Source organism: Symphalangus syndactylus, chromosome 24 (assembly GCF_028878055.3).
Source record: "Symphalangus syndactylus isolate Jambi chromosome 24, NHGRI_mSymSyn1-v2.1_pri, whole genome shotgun sequence".
Classification (NCBI taxonomy): Eukaryota; Metazoa; Chordata; class Mammalia; order Primates; family Hylobatidae; genus Symphalangus; species Symphalangus syndactylus.
In genome coordinates, this window is record NC_072446.2 from 37,306,479 (window position 1) to 37,326,090 (window position 19,612).

Below are 19,612 nucleotides of genomic sequence, written 5' to 3' on the forward strand. Positions count from 1 at the left end.
TGAGAGAACCCGGGGCTTTTGCAGATTCTACAAAATGTGGGCCAAGTTCATCCTGTCCAAGTGTGCAGCAGGGCCCTTGGCCCCCATCACTATCCTGGGGACAGAAGTTGGCTGCTGAGTGAGTGATAGAGGCCGTGCGAGAGGCACATCGTGGAAGCCAACCAGCACCCACATCCTTGCCCACCCTGGACCCCTTTCCAGCCTTTTCCTGAGCCCCTGCTTCCTCAGTCCTCCTCTCTCTCCAGCACCTGCAGCCTGGCTGCCTTTCCCTCTCTGGCTGCGCCTCCTTCTCCAGCCTCGGTCTGGCCGCACTTCTGTCTCCTGGAACTCTCTCCATGGGTAGCCTCTTCTAGTCCACCCGTCTTCAGCCCCTCATCTCATTCCTCAGCTCTCCACTCCCCTGCTGGGCTCCAGACATGGGCCTCTGTCCCTCAACGCACAGCTGGACTCATCCCTTTCCCCAAACCTGCCCTTCCTCCGGCTTCATTTCGATCAATACCTCCATCATCAACCCTTCTTCTGCGAGACACTCCTGGCCCCTCCTCTCACAACCGACCAGCCGGAGGTCTAGGTTGATGACAGCTCCTGAATGAATAATAAATGAATGAACGCCAGCAGGCTAGGGGTGGGGCCAGGCGGGGTCGCGCCCAGACAGCTCGCGACCATAGAGTCCGCCGGAGGCCGGAGGTAGAGGGGCTGAATGCGTGGCGGGGCGCGCCGGGCTCTCCCGGAAGTCTCCCTGGACGGAAGTGGAAACGGAAACCTTTCTAGGGAGTCCAAGGTACAGTCGCCGCGTGCGGAGCTTGTTACTGGTTACTTGGTGAGCTGGTGTGAGGGGAGCCTGGGAGGGTCAGCTCCGGTCCTGGGTCGGGAGGGGTGGGGGCCGGAGGATTCAGGGCCGGAGGGTCTGCTGGGGGGCCAGTGGGCGGGACCCGAGGGCGGAGGGGCCGGGAGGCCGAGAGGGGCGGGGTCGCGGCGGGGCCTGAGGGGCGGAGGCCGAGATTCTTGGGAAAGGATCCGCTGGCCTTGAACTCCCGGCTCCGCCGGCCTTGAACTCCCGGCTCCGCCGCCCCTAGGCCTCATGGCGGTCCGAGCGTCGTTCGAGAACAACTGTGAGATCGGCTGCTTTGCGAAGCTCACCAACACCTACTGTCTGGTGGCGATCGGAGGCTCAGAGAACTTCTACAGGTGCGGCGGGAGCCCCGGGGCTCACGGTGGCGGGGAGGGGTGCGCAGGAGTCAAGAGCTCCGGCAGGGGGAGGGTGCCGTCCCCTCTGCCCCGAGACCACCGAGTCCATGTCCCTACAGTGTGTTCGAGGGCGAGCTCTCCGATACCATCCCTGTGGTGCACGCGTCTATCGCCGGCTGCCGCATCATCGGGCGCATGTGTGTGGGTAAGGCAGGTGGAGGACGCCGAGGGAGGGAGTGGTCTCCAAGCACCATTAATTACACCCCCGGAGGGAACCCGGAGTGACCTAGGGATTCCCAGTGTATCATCTATTATCTCTGGGCACTATAGAATCTCTCAGGCCAAGCGTCAGGAGATCGGGGGCAACCCTCTAGCAAAGGCTGCTGGATAATAGTAATAACAAATATGTAAAGTGCTTTCACTCCTGTTCTCATTGCTTCTTCACAAAGACACTAGAAGGTAGGAACTACTGGCCTAACTTGACTGATGAGGAAGTTGAGACTTGACCTAAGTGACTCACTAAGTTCCACACCTAGTTCCTAGTGTGGAGGAGGATTTTTATCTTTTTTTTTTTTTTTTTTTGAGACCAGATTTTTGCTCTTTCGCCCAGGCTGGAGTGCAGTGGCAAGATCACAGCTGTCTGCATCCTCAACTTCTTAGGCTCAAGTGATCCTCCCACCTCAGCCTACCAGGTAGCTAGGGCCACAGGTACGTGCCACCACACCTGGCTAATTTTTACATTTTTGGTAGAGACGCGGCCTCCCTGTGTTGCCCAGCCTGGCCTTGATCTCCTGGGCTCAAGTGATCTTCTTACCTTGGTCTCTTAAAGTGTTGGGATTACAGGCGAGAGCCACTATACCCAGCCGAGGATTTGTATCTCATCTCTCCCTGCCACTGACTGGGCAAGGTGCTTTCTCTTTCTAAGCATCCATTTCTGTCTCTCTAAAGATTAGCTAAGATATGCGGTCATCCTGCTTAGTTACGTTGAAATCTTAACTTCCCTTTACCACATCTCTACCCTACCTTCCTACCTGTCAGCACTGTTAATTCTGGTCGTTGGTCCTTTTCTTTTTATTATTATTATTATTATTTGAGATGGAGTTTTCACTCTTGTTGCCCAGGCTGGAGTGCTACAGCACGATCTTGGCTCACTGCAACACTCCGTTCAAGTGATTCTCCTGCCTCAGCCTCCCAAGTAGCTGGGATTACGGGCGCATCCCGCCACACTTGACTAATTTTTTTGTATTTTTAGTAGAGATGGAGTTTCACCATGTTGGCCAGGCTGGTCTTGAACTCCTGACCTCAGGTGATCCTCCCACCTCGGCCTCCCAAAGTGCTGGGATCACAGGCGTGAGCCACTGCGCCCGGCCAGTCCTTTCTTTAAGCTGGATCTGTCTTCCATTACTGCTGCCCGTTGTTTCTTAGTTCTGCTCATTGAGGTCACTTTTAGAAGTCTGTTTTTTTTTTTTTTACTTTTATTTTAATTTTTAAAAATCTTAAGCCTGTTTGGGAGGTCGAGGCAGGTGGATCACCTGAGGTCAGCAGTTTGAGACTAACCTGACCAACATGGAGAAACCCCGTCTCTACTAAAAATACAAAAATTAGCTGGGCATGGTGGCACATACCTATAATCCCAGCTACTTGGGAAGCTGAGGTGGGAGAATTGCTTGAACCCTGGAGGTGGAGGTTGCGGTGAGCTGGGATTGTGCCATTGCATTTCAGCCTGGGCAATAAGAGCGAAACTGTGTCTCAAAAACAAACAAAAAACAACGAAAAAAAAACTTAAGTCTAGTGACCTCAAAGTATTTTCCTATTTTTTCCTATTCAGTTAAAATACTCTGATCTCTAACCATGCCCTTAGGACTTGGAGCAAGTTCTGACAACAAGGGAGATTTTAGCTTAGTCTTTGTGTATTTTATGATGGGAGTGACCCGGAATTCAGAAATTCATTGGCGTGTATTTGTAGATTGTTCATTCTTGTTGCTGTATGGTGTGTTTTGTGTAAGGTGTAAGTACATCACAACGTATTCACCCATTCCATCTGCAGTGTGTTTGGGCAGTTTTCACTTTGGTCTATTAGGAATAGTGCTGCTGGCTGGGCGTGGTGGCTTACGAGGTCAGGAGATCGAGACCATCCTGGCTAACACGGTGAAACTCCATGTCTACTAAAAATAACAAAAAAATTAGCCAGGTATGTGGTGGGTGGCTGTAGTCCCAGCTACTCAGGAGGTTGAGGCAGGAGAATGGTGTGAACTGGGGAGGCGGAACTTGCAGTGAGCTGAGATCGTGCCACTGCACTCCAGCCTGGGTGACAGAGCAAGACTCCGTCTCCAAAAAAAAAGTAATAGTGCTGCTATGTTTTCTTAGTGAACACATGTACATATTTCTACTGGGTATATAATACCTAAGAGTGGCATGGCAGAGTCACAGGTTATGTGACTATTTAGTAGTAGTTGCAGATGATGCCAGGTAATTATCTAAAGTGGTTGACCAACTTACACTCCTGTCTCAGTATGAGAGTTCAGTTGCTCCATATATCTTTGCCAACACTTGGAATTGATGACTTGTAAAAATTTTAGTCATGCTGGCTGGGGGCGGTGGCTCATACCTGTAATCCTAGCACTTTGGGAGGTCGAGGTGGGCGGATCACCTGAGGTTAGGAGTTCAAGACCAGCCTGGCCAACATAGTGAAACCCCATCTCTACAGAATCACAAAAAATTAGCCAGGTGTGGTGGCATGCACCTGTAATTCCAGCTACTCAGGAGGCCAAAGCAGGAGAATCACCTGAACCCAGGATGCAGAAGTTGCAGTGAGCCGCGATCACACCACTGCACTCCAGCCTGGGTGACAGAGTGAGACTGTACCTCAAAAAATAATAATCTAGCCATTCTGCTATGTGTGTAGTGTTAGCTCAGTTTTTTTTTTTTTTTTTTTTTTTTTGAGATGGAGTCTCGCTCTGTCGCCCAGGCTGGAGTGCAGTGGCGCACTCTCGGCTCACTGCAAGCTCTGCCTCCCGGGTTCAAGCCATTCTCCTGCCTCAGCCTCTCCGAGTAGCTGGGACTACAGGCGCCTGCCACCACGCCCGGCTAATTTTTTTTTTTGTATTTTTAGTAGAGACGGGGTTTCACTGTGGTCTCGATCTCCTGACCTCATGATCTGCCCGCCTCGGCCTCCCAAAGTGCTGGGATTACAAGCATGAGCCACCACGCCCGGCCTTTTTTTTTTTTTGAGACAGAGTTTCACTCTGTGGCCCAGGCTGGAGTGCAGTGGCGTGATCTCGGCTCACTGCAAGCTCCACCTCCCAGGTTCACGCCATTCTCCTGCCTCAGCCTCCCGAGTAGTGGGACTACAGGCGCCCACCACCACACCCGGCTAATTTTTTGTATTTTTAGTAGAGATGGGGTTTCACCATGTTAGCCAGGATGGTCTTGATCTCCTGACCTTGTGATCTGCCCGCCTCGGCCTCCCAAAGTGCTGGGATTACAGGTGTGAGCCACCACGCCTGGCAGCTCAGTTTTTAAGTAGCAAAATATACAACTAATGCCAAGAACTCAACTTCCCTCCCAGTTGGTGATGGTGAAGTAGGCAGGATTTATTGGGATTCCTGGGTGGTCTCTGGCCTGCCCTGGGTGTTGTCCAGATCAGTGGGTTGGAGGGCTGGGCTCTGGGCCTAAAGCTTTCCTGGGAAAGCTGATTGGGTTGGGCTGGGTGGTATCCTCAGCCCCTAGGGCTCAGCAGGCATCTTGTGTATTCACCCTCTAATTTGGGTTTCTCCAGGGAACAGGCACGGTCTCCTGGTGCCCAACAATACCACCGACCAGGAGCTGCAACACATTCGCAACAGCCTTCCAGACACAGTGCAGATTCGGCGGGTGGAGGAGCGGCTCTCAGCCTTGGGCAATGTCACCACCTGCAATGACTACGTGGCCTTGGTCCACCCAGACTTGGACAGGGTGAGGCAGCCCAACTTGACCCAAGAGTCACCGGGCCATCCTAGTCAGTGGTTAGCCACTGTTCTTTCCTAACAGACAGGAATTAGGGGTCTCTCCTGTGGTTTTTCTATATGGGCCCTTGAGTTTCAGGTACTCATTGGAATAGTGATAACAGAGGCCTTATCAAGTGTCAGAAAGAAGCTGGGGAGGGTATAAATCCTTCAGGATTGGGGAGATTGAACCATCCAGTCCTGCAGCCTGGGCCAGGATAGGTGATTAACTGTTGAACTTTTGACTGTGGGTGAGAGGGGAAAAAAGTGATATTGAGACCAGCCTCCAGCTATTCAGGGCACGCATGAATATTAGGGGCTTCACAGCTGCCCTTGACTGCTCTAAATTGTACTTCCTCCTTTCTCTGGGTGAGGCTTTCATATGAGGTACATAGGAGAATTGAGGGGCTCAGGGAGCCAAGGCCCGGGTGCTTCTGGGCATGGAGAACCTTGGTTCTGGGGCTGTAAGTTCTGAGCCCTGAACACAGTATCTTTGATTGATAGGAGACAGAAGAAATTCTGGCAGATGTGCTCAAGGTGGAAGTCTTCAGACAGACAGTGGCTGACCAGGTGCTGGTAGGAAGCTACTGTGTCTTCAGCAATCAGGGAGGGCTGGTGCATCCCAAGACTTCAATTGAAGACCAGGATGAGCTGTCCTCTCTTCTTCAGGTCCCCCTTGTGGTAAGCATTCCTGTCCTCTGAACCCCATCTCCTGAGGCAGATCCTTTCGCCCAGTGTTTGGGAGTCTGGGTCATTACCTGCTGCAGTTTGGGACTGGGGCTGCAGGTCAGGGAGGAGCAGCGTTTGGGGAGAGTCCTCACTGAGGAGGGAGAGAATTTGGTGCCATGACTCACATTGAGCCCATCCTTTGGCAGGCGGGGACTGTGAACCGAGGCAGTGAGGTGATTGCCGCTGGGATGGTGGTGAATGACTGGTGTGCCTTCTGTGGCCTGGACACAACTAGCACAGAGCTGTCAGTGGTGGAGAGTGTCTTCAAGCTGAATGAAGCCCAGCCTAGCACCATTGCCACCAGCATGCGGGATTCCCTCATTGACAGGTATCTGGGTCCTCTCCTTTCTTCTGCTCAGGGTTGGGGGTTAACTTGCATTTTGAGAGTATGGGGAAAAGATGTCGTCTAGAATGGGAGCCTACCAGTTTGTTCTGGTAGCTTCTCGAGTGTGAGAGCATATCTGTACACTGCTGAGCAGATAAGAGCCAGCATATTCAAAAAATATTTCTTGAGCATCTGCTAATCCTCATCTTTGTGGCTTTTCAGGGCTAGGATACTAGAGCAGTAGCTGCTTGAGCAGCTTTTCAGAGCTGGTCTGGGGATGAGGGCTGAGACAGGCACCTTGAGAGTGAGGTGGGCTCTGTGAAACAGCTACTGACCGTGCGCTTTCCTTTCTCTTCAGCCTCACCTGAGTCACCTTCCAAGTTGTTCCATGGGCTCCTGGCTCTGGATTGTGGCACCTTCTCCACACTCCACCCAATCTGTACCGGATGCTGGCATGGAGGTGGCAGAGAGCTCACTGGGACTGAGTAGCTGGGCACCCAACCCTTTTCCACCTGTACTCATCACCTGAATCTATCATTACTGCAAAAACCTGCTCTGTTGCGCTGGCTGGCAGGCCCTGTGGCTGCTGGCTGAGGGTTCTGCTGTCCTGTGCCACCCCATTAAAGTGCAGTTCCCTCCGGGCCATTCTGAATGTGATGTTTGGGGCCCTCAGCCTGTGGACAATCCCTGCACTCTCCAGTTGTTCCAGCATTCTGGGGAGATAGGGTGGGATCAACACAACACATACCCAACCCAGTTCACCACCTCCACACATGCCATTCCCTTCTCCTCCACCATCAAGATGGGAGGCTTCATTCTGGGGCAAGAAACACTCTCCACTACAGTTCTCCTTTTTTCTTTTTGAGGCAGTGTCTCCCTCTGTAACCCAGGCTGGAGTGTTGTGATGCAGTGATGGCTCACTGTGGCCTTGACCTCCTGGGCTCAAGCGATCCTCTCGCCTCGTTTTTATTTTATTTTTTTTGTAGAAACGACGTCTCACTGTGTTGTCCAGGCTAGTCTTATACTCCTGAACTCAAGTGACCCACCGCCTCGGCCTCCCTAAGTGTTGGGATTACAGGCGTGAGCCACGGCGCCCGGTCTAGTTCTCACAGTTTTCACCCGACTTCTGCCCCGGACTTCTCTGGCCTTGAAAGGCAGAGAGTCTGTTCTGATTTTCCCCTGAGCTGGATGAGGCCCCCGTGAGAGCTCTGGGGCATCTGGCTTCGCGGCATTCTTTGACTAAGGTGGATGGAGGTTGCAGGTCCTCGCCTGGGAGGGCGTGGGGCGCGGCAGCGAGTTCCCAGCGTCCTCCCGGCCTGGGCACCTTGGAGGCTGCTGGGGCGCAGTCCGTCCCCTTGCGCGGGGCGGGGCCTTGAGGCGTTGGGGCGGGATTGGCGGGGACGTTCGCAGAGCCCCGCCCCGGAGCTCCGGGTCGAGTCCCTCCTTTCCGCTCCAACGGACGGAGGGTGAGGTCGGTGCGCGGTGGCGTCACGGCGCCAGCTCCTCCCGACGCCGAGGTGGTTTCCGGGAGACCCGCGGGTCTGGCTGCGAGAGGTGAGGGCAGGGCCGGGGCGGGGACCTAACGGGGTGTCCCGGAGACCCAGACCTAAAGGGCTTCTCTTCTTGCAGACCATGGGGGCTCAGCTAAGCGGTGGCCGCGGCGCCCCGGAGCCTGCGCAGCCCCAGCCCCAGCCCCAGCCTGCGGCGCCGGAGGGCCAGGAACAGCCCCGGCCTCCGCCCCAGCCCCAGCCCCAGCCCCAGCCCCAGCCCCAGCCTGAGCCCAGCCCGTGGGGGCCGTTGGACGATGTGCGCTTCCTCATCGCCTGCACTTCCTGGTACTGACGGCGTCCTCCGGAGGATGTCGCCCGTCTGTCCGCCGTCCCCTGTGGTTCTTGCCTGCCTTGTCTCCTCTCCCCACGTCCCTGCATCTCTCACACCCCCTCCCACCCGAGGCTTCCCAGAGATAGCAGAGAATTCGAAGAGGTCGCCAAGGACTGGAAAGAAGTCCCGGCAGGGCCGCCTTCGCAACCTACACCCCAGCCTGCTTCCCAGCCTGCACTCAGACCCAGCTCAGACCTTCGTGGCCACCCCATCCCTTTCTCCGGCTGGCTGGGTCGGGGGCATCCCTCTCTGTCGCTGGCTTCCAGAGGCAGGGCAGGCCTCCTGGTAAGCTTGCAAACCTGCTGACCACTTGACTTCGTCTGCCTTTTATTAATATCTTCATTGTTGATAACCATGATCTTGACTATGTATCCCAGGTCATGGCACCAGGGGCCTTGACTTTGGAGAAGCCCTTGCCACAGTGACCCTCCCCATGCTCCTGAGGGGGCTGCTCCCCATCCTGGATCCTAAGGAGGCATCATCAGGCTGTGTTCCTGGAACTCCAATAACCCTGGGCCCCCAGGGCCAGCCTGTTGTAGAGGGAGGATATCTGACTGCCGGTCTGGCAGACGAGATGCTTGGGCAGCTCCCAGACACCCCAAAGGATCCAGTTCTCCTCCCAGAGCGTCTTAAGTTTACTCTTGGAACCTGATCTTTGTTCCCTCATCCCAGGGAAATGACACACTGTGTATTTCTGTTTTATTTAGAAATGATTTAAAAAACATTATACAAAGGCTGATCAGTTTAAAATGTGACTGACACTGAAATGCTGTGATGTCCCCCAGGCTGAGGGGAAGCTAGGCTCTGGGGCCCCCAGTGCTTTGCCCCTCTGTCTGCCCTGTCCTGGGGTGATGGACAAACAGATGACCACAGGCAGGAGAATCTGAGATTGGAAGCCTCTAGGCTGAGCCCTCTGGGCCTGGCCCCACATCCCTCACCTCTGCAGCCTGGGCTGCCTGCCTCCATCTCCTGTTCATTCTCAGCTGGCCTGCCAGGAGCCAACGGGGAGCCTGGCGGGAGGCGGGGGTGCCTAGAGCTTTCAAGAAGTGAGAGCACCAACCTGAGGAGTGGACAGGGACCAGGAAGTGGGGGAAGGGAGGCCAGGAAGAGGTGGATACAGGAGATACTTCTCATCTCATCTCAGACCCTAGAAGGGTCCACAGATGGGGACACAAGACCCAGCCAGCCCACTGGATGGCCCGGGCAAGTAACAACCTCTCTGTGCTTCATCTGAGGGCATGGTGAGAGTTACGTCGGCCTCCCAGGGCCTAACACGAGTTTCATGTGAGTGGACAGGTGTGAGCTAATAAAGTGCTTTGCAAAGTATAAAACACTGTACAAACCTATGAATCACTAATATCTCCGCAGTTGTTCCCTGCCTGTCCCAGGGAGCCTGCCCTTGGCCAAAATGAGAAAAAACAAGGATGATGACAGGGGACACAGCAGACCCACACGGGCACCTCTGGGACAAGAGATTTTGCTTGAGATAGCTCCCAGGGCAGCAGGAGTCCCTGTCTGTGCTACAGGGTAAGCCGACCCCAATCCCAGAGACCACAGGGTCGGGGGCAAGGCCCATGCAGGCTCAGTGAGCAGGGGTGGCATCCGAGACCCGGCCAGCACGCTGGAGACTGCCTGACACCTCTTTTTGGCTTTGGCAGAGAGCCAGTGGACGTTGCTGAACCCATTGGCCTTGTCTAGGGCTCCTCAGTGACAAGCAGGGCTGCCTCCACTGTACTGGAGCAAGGCAGGCCAAGCCCTAGGAACTCCTGCCAGAGACAGTGAAGGGCGGGCCAGTGAAGGTCAAAAAGGGACCCCCCTCGGCTTGGGGCTGCTTCCGGGAGGCGTGCCCTTCCAAGAGCAGTGTGGGAAGATGGACCCAGTGAGCGAGGTCAGCAAGCGCCAAGCTCTGGGAAAACACTGCTTCCAGCCGAGAGATTGAGTTGGCCTCGGGGTAGCTGGGAGTGGGGGCACTGAGCACTTCAGACGCCCTGGTCCCCTTTCGAAGGACTCCCAGGCTCTGCCAGTGTTGGCCCTGCAGCCATCTCTGCCTCACCTAACTGGTCAGGCTGAGCCCCAGGCCGCAAGTGACAGACTAGAGCAAAGCTGGGGACAGGGACAGTAGAGGGGAGTGGAGGATGGTCACAAACTCGGATCTTCCTCCAGAAACGGGGTCAGCTTCTGCCCCAGCTCTGTAGCCACAGGAGCAGAGCTCAGCTACTGGGGTGTCTGCGCGCTAGAGTGGCCTTAGCAGCACCTTGGTCCTTGTCGCCTGGGGGAGGGCCGCTATGCTGGCCTCATCACCAAGACAGTCACCTCTAGTTCACCTAAAGCCTCAAGCAGCCTTTGCAAAATGGGACTTTAAACAGTAGTGACAGGACATTTAAATATTCACCATGTGACAGCTGGGTCCTTGTCAGACCCAGCTGGGCCACAGCCCTGCCTGCAGCATGTGACCCTAAATCCTGGGTCTCCGAAGAGACCCTGACAAGTGGAGCAGGTTTCCTGAGGGTTCTGCCATCTGCCAGCAGGGAAACCCAGGCTTGTTGCCCACTGTGTCAGAAGCAGGGGTCCTGTAGCCTTGGAGGACAGTGGGGTGGGGGTAGGGGGACATCTGACCAGCAGGTATTGGCAAAAGGGGACCAGGACTGGTGGCATCTCCCGGATGGGGGATGAGAGCTAGTGCTGGCTTCCCACAGAGGGTGCTGGGTTCCAGCCAGGGGTGGAGCTGTGGTACCTCATGGACACCACAGGATGCCGTGACCACAGGGGCTCCTCCTGGCACGGTCCCTGCCTCCGGATGGAGCCTGGCCTATTCCTTTAGGTAGGGAGTAATTTGCCCAGGACAGAAGGCTGGCAGCTGGGTGCCAGACACCCACCCTGGGGCACAGCCCCCATAATTCCCTGCCCCACGCTCAGCCTAGGCCAATGCACCCACCACTTCAGCTGTACGACCCCAGCCTAGGGCCCTGCTGGCCCTGGTGAGCAGTGGCCAGAGCTGCCCCTCAGACCCTGGTGAGGAAGGGCCTGGCTGGCCAGACCGAGTGGACAGAGAGGGCTCTGGGCTGCTCACACCCATTCCTGGACTGGCCGCTTATAGTAGGTGACAGGCTGAGGGCCTGTCTTGTTCTTGAACTGGAAGATGGTGTAGACCAGCACCAGGATGCAGAGGGACAGGATGCAGGGGATGACCACGGCCACGGCGTTCACGGAGCCTGGCACGTCGTTGATGGTCACCATGATGTCCACATCGTCCTGGGGCAGCCGCCGCTCCTTCCGCCGCTCCACCTCCTTCTGGTTGCAGCCCATCCAGTCACGCAGGATGTTGCGCGGGTAGCCTGGCTCCACGCTCAGTTTCTGGTTGTCAAACTTCCAGTAGTCCCGGCCCTTGTAGAAGTAGGTGTAATCTGCAGAAATACAGCCCAGCATCACCACTCCCACACACTTCCGGCACCTGCTCTGGGGCAGTGTGAGAAGGAGGGCACAGGCGCTGTGGCAAGGGAGGCAAGGTGGGCACACCTGGAGGTTTGGGGTGCAGTGCTTGGCTGAGTCATGGAGTAAGAAGCTGCAGAGGGGGGCATCCGGGACCTGGAGTGGTCCGCCTGTCATCCTACGGGTGCTAGGAAACCAGAGGGGCTTCAGGGAGAACTGGGACATGGTTCACTTTGTGCTGCCCAGACAGGACCCCTTGCACGCAAGCCTGGGTCACAGCTCTGTCACACTGTGCCCACAGGTCCCCCTTGCCCCGCTTATGTGGGTTCCATTAAGCCTCAGCCTGGCTCCTGCTTGAGCCAAGGGAGGCAGGGAGCAAGATTTCACCTTGTGTTGACAGCAAGACCTCTCTGCAATTATGGATTTTTTTGGCTTGGCACATATCACTTCACAACACAGATGCAGGACCTTTGGGAGCCTTCTGGGGGAGAGGCTGGGCAGCCCTGCCAATCACTCCCTGGGCAACCACCCCAGGGCTCCAGCAACAGCCTGAGCGGCCCAGCCAGTGGGCAAAGCAGCTTGCTCAGGCCGTCCTCATTGGCTGGCTTCCTACCGTGGCTAGGGCTTTCATTGGTCTAGGTCCTTGATGTCACCTGTCTCTGAGGCTCCCCCAAAAGGGAGATCTTGTGCGTAAAGCATTAGGTATACAAGACAGCCAACAAATAGCAGCTGTGGCCATTGGCTTTCTTAGCAGTGAAGCCTCCTCAGAGACCCCTTCCCAGCCGTCTCTAACACGGCCCCCTCTAGCTCGTTGCTCTCTCCCAGCATTTATTTCCCTTTTTTTTTTTTTTTTTTTTTAAGACAAGGTCTCACTCCATCGCCTAGGCTGGAGTATAGTGGCGCAGTCATAACTCACTGCAGCCTCAAACTCCTGGTCTTAAGCAATCCTCTGGCCTCAGCCTCCCAAGTAGCTGGGACTACAGGCACATGTCACCATGCCCAGCTAATTTTTTTTGTGTTTTTTTTTTTTTTGTAGAGATGGAATCTCACTATGTTACTCAGGCTGGTCTTGAACTCCTGGCCTCAAGTGATCCTCCCACCTCAGCCTCCCAAAGTGCTGGGAGTCTTTCCCTTAAGCGTCTGTTGCCATCTTGCTTTATGCCCCTAGACTTGGACCTCTGCAAGTCCTGTTCACTGCTACATCCCCAGTTCCCACCACACAAGCTGTCTATTATTATGGAGTGAGTGAATGAATCCTGTCAATCCACATAAACTGAAACCCATGATGATGATGATGACGATAGCAGCTAAAATATACAGCATGGATTGTGTGCTAGGCATTATTCCTAAGTATGCTACATAATTTGTCTTCTTTAATCCTCACAAAACCATTATATAAAGGTAGGTACTGCTATTACCATTTTATAAATGAGAAAACAGAAAACTTATTAGCGATTTTCTCAAATTCATAGTGAGTGGTACTATGGTGGTTATGAACCCAGCCGGTCCAGCTCTAGAGTCTGTGTTTTTGACCATATCAGTGGAGATCTACTTAACAAACACTCTTGGAGGCCCACTCTGCATCTGGCCAGGCTGGCCAGTCCTCCTGAGAAGCTCCTAGGCTGGTGGGGAGACAGGCTGAGTGTCTGATGGCAGTCGTGGGGGCTGGTGGCCAGCATGGCTTCTAGGAGGAGTTCAGGAAACATAAAAAGTTTCTCTCTTGATGCAGTGGCTCACACTTGTAATCCCAGGGCTTTCGGAGGCTGATGTGAGAGGATTGCTTGAGGCCAGGAGTTTGAGACCAGCCTGGCCAACATAGTGAAACCCTGTCTCTACAAAAAAAAAAGTAAATTAGCCAGGCACAGTGGCATGTGCCTATAATCCCAACTACTCGGGAGGCTGATGAGGCAGGAGGATCATTTGAGACCAGGAGGTTGAGGCTGCAGTGAGCTATGATCATGTCACTGCATTCCAGCCTAGACGACAGAGTGAGACCTTATCTCTTAGAATTTTAAAAAAAATTTTTTTAAAGGTTTTCTTTCCATCTTCTTGCCCTCGAGCCCTGTGAAAAAGTGGCTTTGAAACATGCATGCCCATCATTGCTTTTCAGATTTGGTAACTCGAGGCGTCCCTGGAGTACACCTGAGGATAAGTGTTTGAGAAATGCTGTCTGAAGGAATGAAGTCAGTCTATGACAACGTCTCTCTGCTGTGAATCATTCCTGCAGATGAAAAAGTGTGACTTGGCAGCTGGTAAGTGAATTAATGGACCATGTGAACATGGGTAGATATGAGGCAGTTGTCTGCCACCAGGTGTTTTCTCAAACCTGGATGCCCGGGCACTGAGTATGCCCGTGGGCACTGGCGAGGACCACATAAAACCGACTCCCCATGCCCACCCTGGCCCGGCCCTTACGTACATCCTTCCTTGCTGATGAAGGCCCCTTGGGGAGCCTGTGGGATGCCCTTCCACACGGTGATGGGCTTAGGGTAGCCAGGGTCCGTGGCCCGCCGCTCCTCGCTGTAGCGCCAGTACCGCTCGCCTTTGAAAAAGTAGGTCTTGCCCACAGGTTCCCAGCGCAGAGCTGTGTCAATGCCTTCACGGGGCAGACAGCTGCCCAGCTCCCCCAGGCTGTGGGGGTACCCAGGCTCCACCGTCACCTCCTTAAACACCCAATACTTGTCACCTGTGGCCAAGAGGAGCCCAGGATCAGCTTCCCCTGTCACTCAGTGCCGCTTGCCCATCTTCAGGGTGTCAGGTGAAAACAGCCTGATGCCCTCAGCCCCTTGGCCCAGCTAGAGTTGGGAAGGACAGAAAGCCTGAGGCCAGTCACAGATCCTGGACAACTTGCCCCCTGCTGCCTGGGCTCCGAGTCCCACCCTCTTTTGTTCATGTGACTTGCTCCTCTCTCTTCTCTGGTGATCTCAGCCACTTACATGACTTTGCATATGCACTACCACTCCCCAAACCTGCTACCAGTGACACCTGACTCTGAGGCTCTCCCACTGGACCTGAGCAGCAGACCCAGAAACCCTGACCTCCCTTGGCCTATGGGCAGCTCCACATTGGTGGCTTCCCAGGGCTCCTCATCTGCACCACAGAGGGGCTCCCTTCTCATCACCTTCTGCCTCCCAGGTCCCCAACAGGGAGTCCTAGCCTCACTGTTGACCCTTTCTTACCTTCTCCTCTCAGTATTCAGCCACTTTTTTTTTTTTTTTTTGAGATGGAGTCTCACTCTGTCGCCCAGGCTGGAGTGCAGTGGCACGATCTCGGCTCACTGCAACCTCCGCCTCTTGGGTTCAAGCAATTCTCTGCCTCAGCCTCCTGAATAGCTGGGATTGCAGGTGCCCGCCACCACGCCCGGCTAATTTTTTGTATTTTTAGTAGAGACAGGGTTTCACCATCTTGGCGAGGTTGGTGTTGAACTCCTGACCTCGTGATCCCCCCGCCTCGGGCTCCCAAAGTGCTAGGATTACAGGCGTGAGCCACCGTGCCCGGCCACTTCTTTTTTTTAAGATGGAGTTTGGCTCTTGTTGCCCAGGCTGGAGTGCAATGGTGCGATCTCAGCTCACCACAACCTCCGCCTCCCGGGTTCAAGCGATTCTCCTGCCTCAGCCTCCTGAGTAGCTGGGATTACAGGCACATGCAGCCACGCCCAGCTAGTTTTTGTAATTTTAGTAGAGATGGGGTTTCACCATGTTGGTCAGGCTGGGCTCGAACTCCTGACCTCAGGTGACCTGCCAGCTTTGGCCTCCCAAAGTGCTGGGATTACAAGCATAAGCCACTGCGCCTGGCCGAGTATTCAGCTACTTCTGAGGCCCTCTGACTCTCCTGGCAGCTGTCCCCTGCCCTCCAGCCGCACGGCTCCTCCCTGGTTTGGGCCTCATGAGTGGCACTCTCCAGAACCATCTCAGAAATGGCTGCCTTGCTCCTGCCATGTCTGCCACCTCCTGCTCTCTGGCTCTCTGCTGCTCGGAAACATTCCATGAATTTCCAGCCTTGGCCTAATGGATCAAGACCACATTCTGGCCTGGCAGCCAGGGCTCTTCAGGCTTTGCCCCTAAATGACCTTTCTGGGCCATTTCTCACAGCTTTCCAAGGTGGGGCCTCCGTGGCCATCAGGTGGGTCTTCTAAGCCCTGTGAACGTCCATACACATCCCAGCCCTGCTCCTTTATTCAGCCGTTGTCCCTCTGGAATGCTTTCCTTGCTTCTCACTATCTGTATCTCACCCATCTAAGGTCTGGCCCGAGTCAAGATAACTGTCATGAAACAACCTAGCACAGTGCTGGGCACAGGTTGGGCACCTTAGCTCCCTCCTACACCCTCCCCCGACCTCCCCAGCTTGAGTGACCTCTTCCCTCTGGGTTCTTACAGAACTGACCCAATGGCCTCCCATGAAGTACTGGGTGGTCTTCAATTGCTTGTCCCACACTCTACTTCATGTGGACGAAGCTGGTCACCCCACCAACCTCGGCACATACAGATTCTCAGTCTCACTTTCTGACTTGATTTGTCAGAGGTCAGTGTCTCCGTTAGACTAGAGGGGCCCTCTGAGGACATCTGCCTCCCACCCCACCTCTTCCAGTTTAGATGGGAGAAAGGAGGTTCCAAGACCTTGGGCAGGGAACTGTCCCGCAGCACAGGCTACATTACCTTTGAAGAAGACAAATCTCCCATCGGCCCTTTCATAGGCTGCGTCGATGCGGGCAGGCAGGCCCTTCCAGAACTGCTCGATCTGCATGGGGTAGCCCTCCTGCACTCGGTTATTGCGCAGGCGCCAGAACCAGCGATCCTGGGAGGAAGCAGGAGAAGGGGAGAGAGGTGTGTCAGGCCCTGCCTCCAAACCCAGTGATTTCAGCTGTGTGGCTTAGGTCCTAACAGCCCAACCCTCCACCGAGACTGTCCATTAGCTGCTTCTGACTTTTCAAGCCCTGGGAGGAAGACAGGATGCTCCTGTAACTCTCTTCATTTCAGCCTCCTGCTGACTCTTGCTGCTGGGTGGACCATGAGACAGACAGCAGACAGGCCTGGTGTGGAAAAGGAGGTGTGAGGGAGCTGGAAAGGATGATGTTGGGGCCTGGAGTGGCCACATGGGGGCAGTGGAGCATCACTGACATCAGCCAGACTGGTCCTCAGGACAGTGGGAGGCTGGGGTGGTCACTGAGCCTGGACCGAGTGCCCTCCATGAGGCTGGCTCCATCCAATAGGGCCAGCATCTCGGAAGCCAAGTCATGGGAATTCCCTCGAGACCTGAGCATGAATTCACATTCCTCCATTTATAGCTGCATGACTTAGGGCCTCACCTGCAAGTGCAGGTAATAATGGAGAATCAGATGAGAGATTCTAGGCAAAGTGCCCAGAACAGTACGGGGCACACAGTCCATGTTGAGTAAATGGCAGCTAAATAGTCCGAGTCCAGTAAAAACGCTTCTTGTAACTGGTGCCTCAGTCTTGGGCTGGTACACAAGCAGTCTAGGCAAGGCCTGTAGCCTCCAGGCCTCAGTTTTCTTTTTTTTTTTTTTTTTTTAGACAGAGTCTCGCTCTGTCACCCAGGCTGGAGTGCAGTGGTGCCATCTCGGCTCACTGCAAGCTCCGCCTCCCAGGATCACGTTATTCTCCTGCCTCAGCCTCCTGAGTAGCTGGGACTACAGGCGCCCGCCACCACATCCGGCTAAGTTTTTGTATTTTTAGTAGAGATGGGGTTTCACCATGTTAGCCAGGATGGTCTCGATCTCCTGACCTTGTGATCCGCCTGCCTCGGCCTCCCAAAGTGCTGGGATTACAGCTGTGAGCCACCACGCCCGGCCTCCAGGCCTCAGTTTTCTTATGTGTAAATGGGGATGATAAAACCTGGACCTGCCTATGAACGGTTCAGTTGGATCAAAGTCGAATGAGTGCAGAAGAAGAAGCATGATTTGTAAAAGATGGTACAAAAGCTAGTATTTTAAAAGGTGTTTTACAAAGCACTTTCACATCCAGGTTTTTGACCTTATTTTGACTTTCATGTCTCTGTTGAGTTGATCTGAGATATACGGAGTCTTAAGAAAGGCCAGGTGACTTGCCTAGAGCCACTCAGTGAGAAGGCAGACTAGGGCTGACCCATGCTGCCCGATTCCTGCGCAGTGCTCAGTGCGTGCTGGGAGAACTCTACGAGGGGAGCGAGGCAGCCTCTTTCACCATCCTGTGTGATGGAACAGGATCGGGACAGTTCCCTGCCCAGATCCCCTTCAGAGAAGGACTTGTTGTCCCAGTGGCCAGGAGTGTGGCCAGCAGGCAGTTTTCAACTGTCAGCCCCTTTGGGGATGTTCCCTGCTTCAGAGAGCTCTCCTCAGTCACTGAATGCCCTTCCTCATCCAGTGATTGAACGAGGTAGGGGTTATAATATTCCAGATATTTTGGACCCAACGTAGGCTGAATGACAGGCCACCGTAGCTCCAGAGCTCCCTGCGGGGGTGGCTGAGGCTGCCATGGGCCTCTGTTGCCACTTAACCTCTCCCTCTTCCCTGTCCTGCTTCCTTTTCCTCCTCACAAATGTTGATTCTGAAAGTACTCCCTAATCGAAATCCTGCATTCCAGACCCCACCTCAGAGTTCGCTCCCCAAGAGCCCAACCTGCAACACGTCAAGCAGACTGCCACCCTGTCAGTCCATGGCTGATGGAGGACAAATGACAAGATATACCCTGGCCAGTAGCAGCCTCTCAAGCCTTGGTAGGGTCTGGAGTCAGACTGAACCACCACTGATCTAGCCCCTACTCCAAGGTGACCATCTTCAGAGCCAGGCACTCACTGGATCTTCACACACTCTTTGTTAGAGGAATGACTCCCCCAGGTTTCGGATGGAGAAACTGAGGTCCCAAGAAGGGAGATCACAGACCAGAAGCCAGCTTCCAGCACTTTCTCCCAGCATTAACCCCAGGGGAGGTGAGGGATCACCCATCTTTCCCCCTCCCTCTTGGAAACAGTTGATTCACCCAGCAGCACCAGGAAGAGACCCCATGCCCTGGCCACTGGGCTAGCTCCCGTCCAGGCCCCATTGTAATCGAATCCCAAATCAGGAGCCTTCCCCAGCTCCATGGTGTGGGGGAGGAGGAGGAAAGGTCAGGGGCCAGCTGGGTGGTGCCAAACCATTGGCCCTACCTTAAACACAAACATCTCGCCCCGGAAGAGGGCCACTGTGTTGAAGTTGCCGTCACAGATGTTGGGTTTGGTGCCTGGTGTGGATGGCCGGTCCCCAAGGGGCGGCCGAGGGGGCCTGGGCTGGCGCTCATGTTTCCTCTCCGATGGTGAGTGGATCCTGCGGACGGGGAGTGTAGGGAGTGGCCTTGTGGGCTCCAGAGGCTCGGCTGGGGGTCCTGGAGAGAGGAGCTGCATCTTAGAGAGGGGGCAGCCATTTCCCGCCTCCCACTGCCAGTCTCAGCATCACCCAGGCAGCTCTGAGACAAGTCTGTCCCAGTTCAGCTTGCTGTTCTCTCTCCCCAGTTTAGCTCCCCCAGTCTTTGAGAAAATGGATGAAAATAGCCATTAGAATGGGACTTTCATCTTTCCATCCCCGAATCTGGTATCTTCTCTTTTCTCTCTCCTGTTACAGAGCAATCATGTCCTTCCTTAGGGTCAGCGCTCTTCCTTAGGCCATACCCTCTTTGTCCCCTTCACACCCACTGGCCCCACTTCCTCATCCCCTTCATTCATTCTCTTTCCCACCCCAGTGCAGCTTCTACCCGTCACCCACTCCAACTGCTCTGCCAAGATCATCCAATGGTTGCTTGACTCAGACTTTAATAAGCACCTGCATCATCTGGGGATGTTGCTAAAATGCAGATGAGGGCTCAGAGGGCCTGGGGTGGGGCCTGAGAGTTTCCATTCCTTCACACTCTCAGGTGATGCTGATGCTGCTGGTCTGAAGACTACACTTTGAGCAGCAAGATTCATAGAAACACTTTCCTGGAAACACTCTCTTGGTTGTCCTCCTGCCTCATGGGCTGTTCCTTCTCAGCCTCCTTTGCTGGCTACATGTCCTCATCTGCCCTACTCTAGAGGCTGGCGTGCCCCGGGTCCTCTTCTCTTCTGTCTCTAC

The 19,612-nt window shown here is 54.6% G+C and overlaps 3 protein-coding genes across 7 annotated transcripts in view; 2 read left to right on the forward strand and 1 right to left on the reverse strand.

Moving 5' to 3' along the window:
- The first annotated feature begins 728 nt into the window (after nt 1-728).
- On the forward strand, nt 729-6,870 carry EIF6 (eukaryotic translation initiation factor 6). Of its 4 annotated transcripts, none has more exons than XM_055266680.2 (7): nt 729-820; nt 1,077-1,188; nt 1,308-1,393; nt 4,967-5,142; nt 5,676-5,852; nt 6,047-6,228; nt 6,584-6,870. In XM_055266680.2, the coding sequence occupies exons 2-7, from the start codon at nt 1,082-1,084 to the stop codon at nt 6,591-6,593; spliced, it is 738 nt and encodes a 245-aa protein (XP_055122655.1). In that variant the 5' UTR covers nt 729-820; nt 1,077-1,081; the 3' UTR covers nt 6,594-6,870. The 4 variants fall into 4 exon arrangements, with proteins under 4 accessions (XP_055122655.1, XP_055122658.2, XP_055122657.1 ...); XM_055266682.2 differs by having other exon boundaries at nt 763-781; XM_055266681.2 differs by lacking the exon at nt 729-820 and having other exon boundaries at nt 889-1,188.
- Nucleotides 6,871-7,670: 800 nt separating this feature from the next.
- Nucleotides 7,671-9,437, forward strand: MMP24OS (MMP24 opposite strand). Its single transcript, XM_055266692.2, has 2 exons — nt 7,671-7,779; nt 7,855-9,437. The coding sequence occupies exon 2, from the start codon at nt 7,858-7,860 to the stop codon at nt 8,065-8,067; it is 210 nt and encodes a 69-aa protein (XP_055122667.2). The 5' UTR covers nt 7,671-7,779; nt 7,855-7,857; the 3' UTR covers nt 8,068-9,437.
- An 894-nt stretch (nt 9,438-10,331) lies between these two features.
- Nucleotides 10,332-19,612, reverse strand: part of MMP24 (matrix metallopeptidase 24) — a 51,374-nt gene continuing 42,093 nt past the window's right edge. For both annotated transcript variants that reach the window (XM_055266645.2, XM_055266646.2), the window contains exons 6-9: nt 18,676-18,890; nt 16,191-16,329; nt 13,955-14,221; nt 10,332-11,510 (exon numbers count right to left, since the gene is read on the reverse strand). In XM_055266645.2, coding sequence (XP_055122620.1) covers nt 11,173-11,510; nt 13,955-14,221; nt 16,191-16,329; nt 18,676-18,890 — 959 coding nt within the window. In that variant the 3' untranslated portion in view covers nt 10,332-11,172. The remainder of the gene's footprint in view (nt 11,511-13,954; nt 14,222-16,190; nt 16,330-18,675; nt 18,891-19,612) is intronic.

Excerpts from the sequence above, each read along its gene's own strand:
- MMP24OS (XM_055266692.2), top strand. The coding sequence starts at position 7,858 with ATGGGGGCTCAGCTAAGCGGTGGCCGCGGCGCCCCGGAGCCTGCGCAG.
- EIF6 (XM_055266680.2), top strand. The coding sequence starts at position 1,082 with ATGGCGGTCCGAGCGTCGTTCGAGAACAACTGTGAGATCGGCTGCTTT. Across the intron at positions 1,189-1,307 it reads GGCTCAGAGAACTTCTACAG|TGTGTTCGAGGGCGAGCTCT; the intron begins GTGCGGCGGGAG and ends ATGTCCCTACAG. Across the intron at positions 5,143-5,675 it reads TCCACCCAGACTTGGACAGG|GAGACAGAAGAAATTCTGGC; the intron begins GTGAGGCAGCCC and ends TTTGATTGATAG.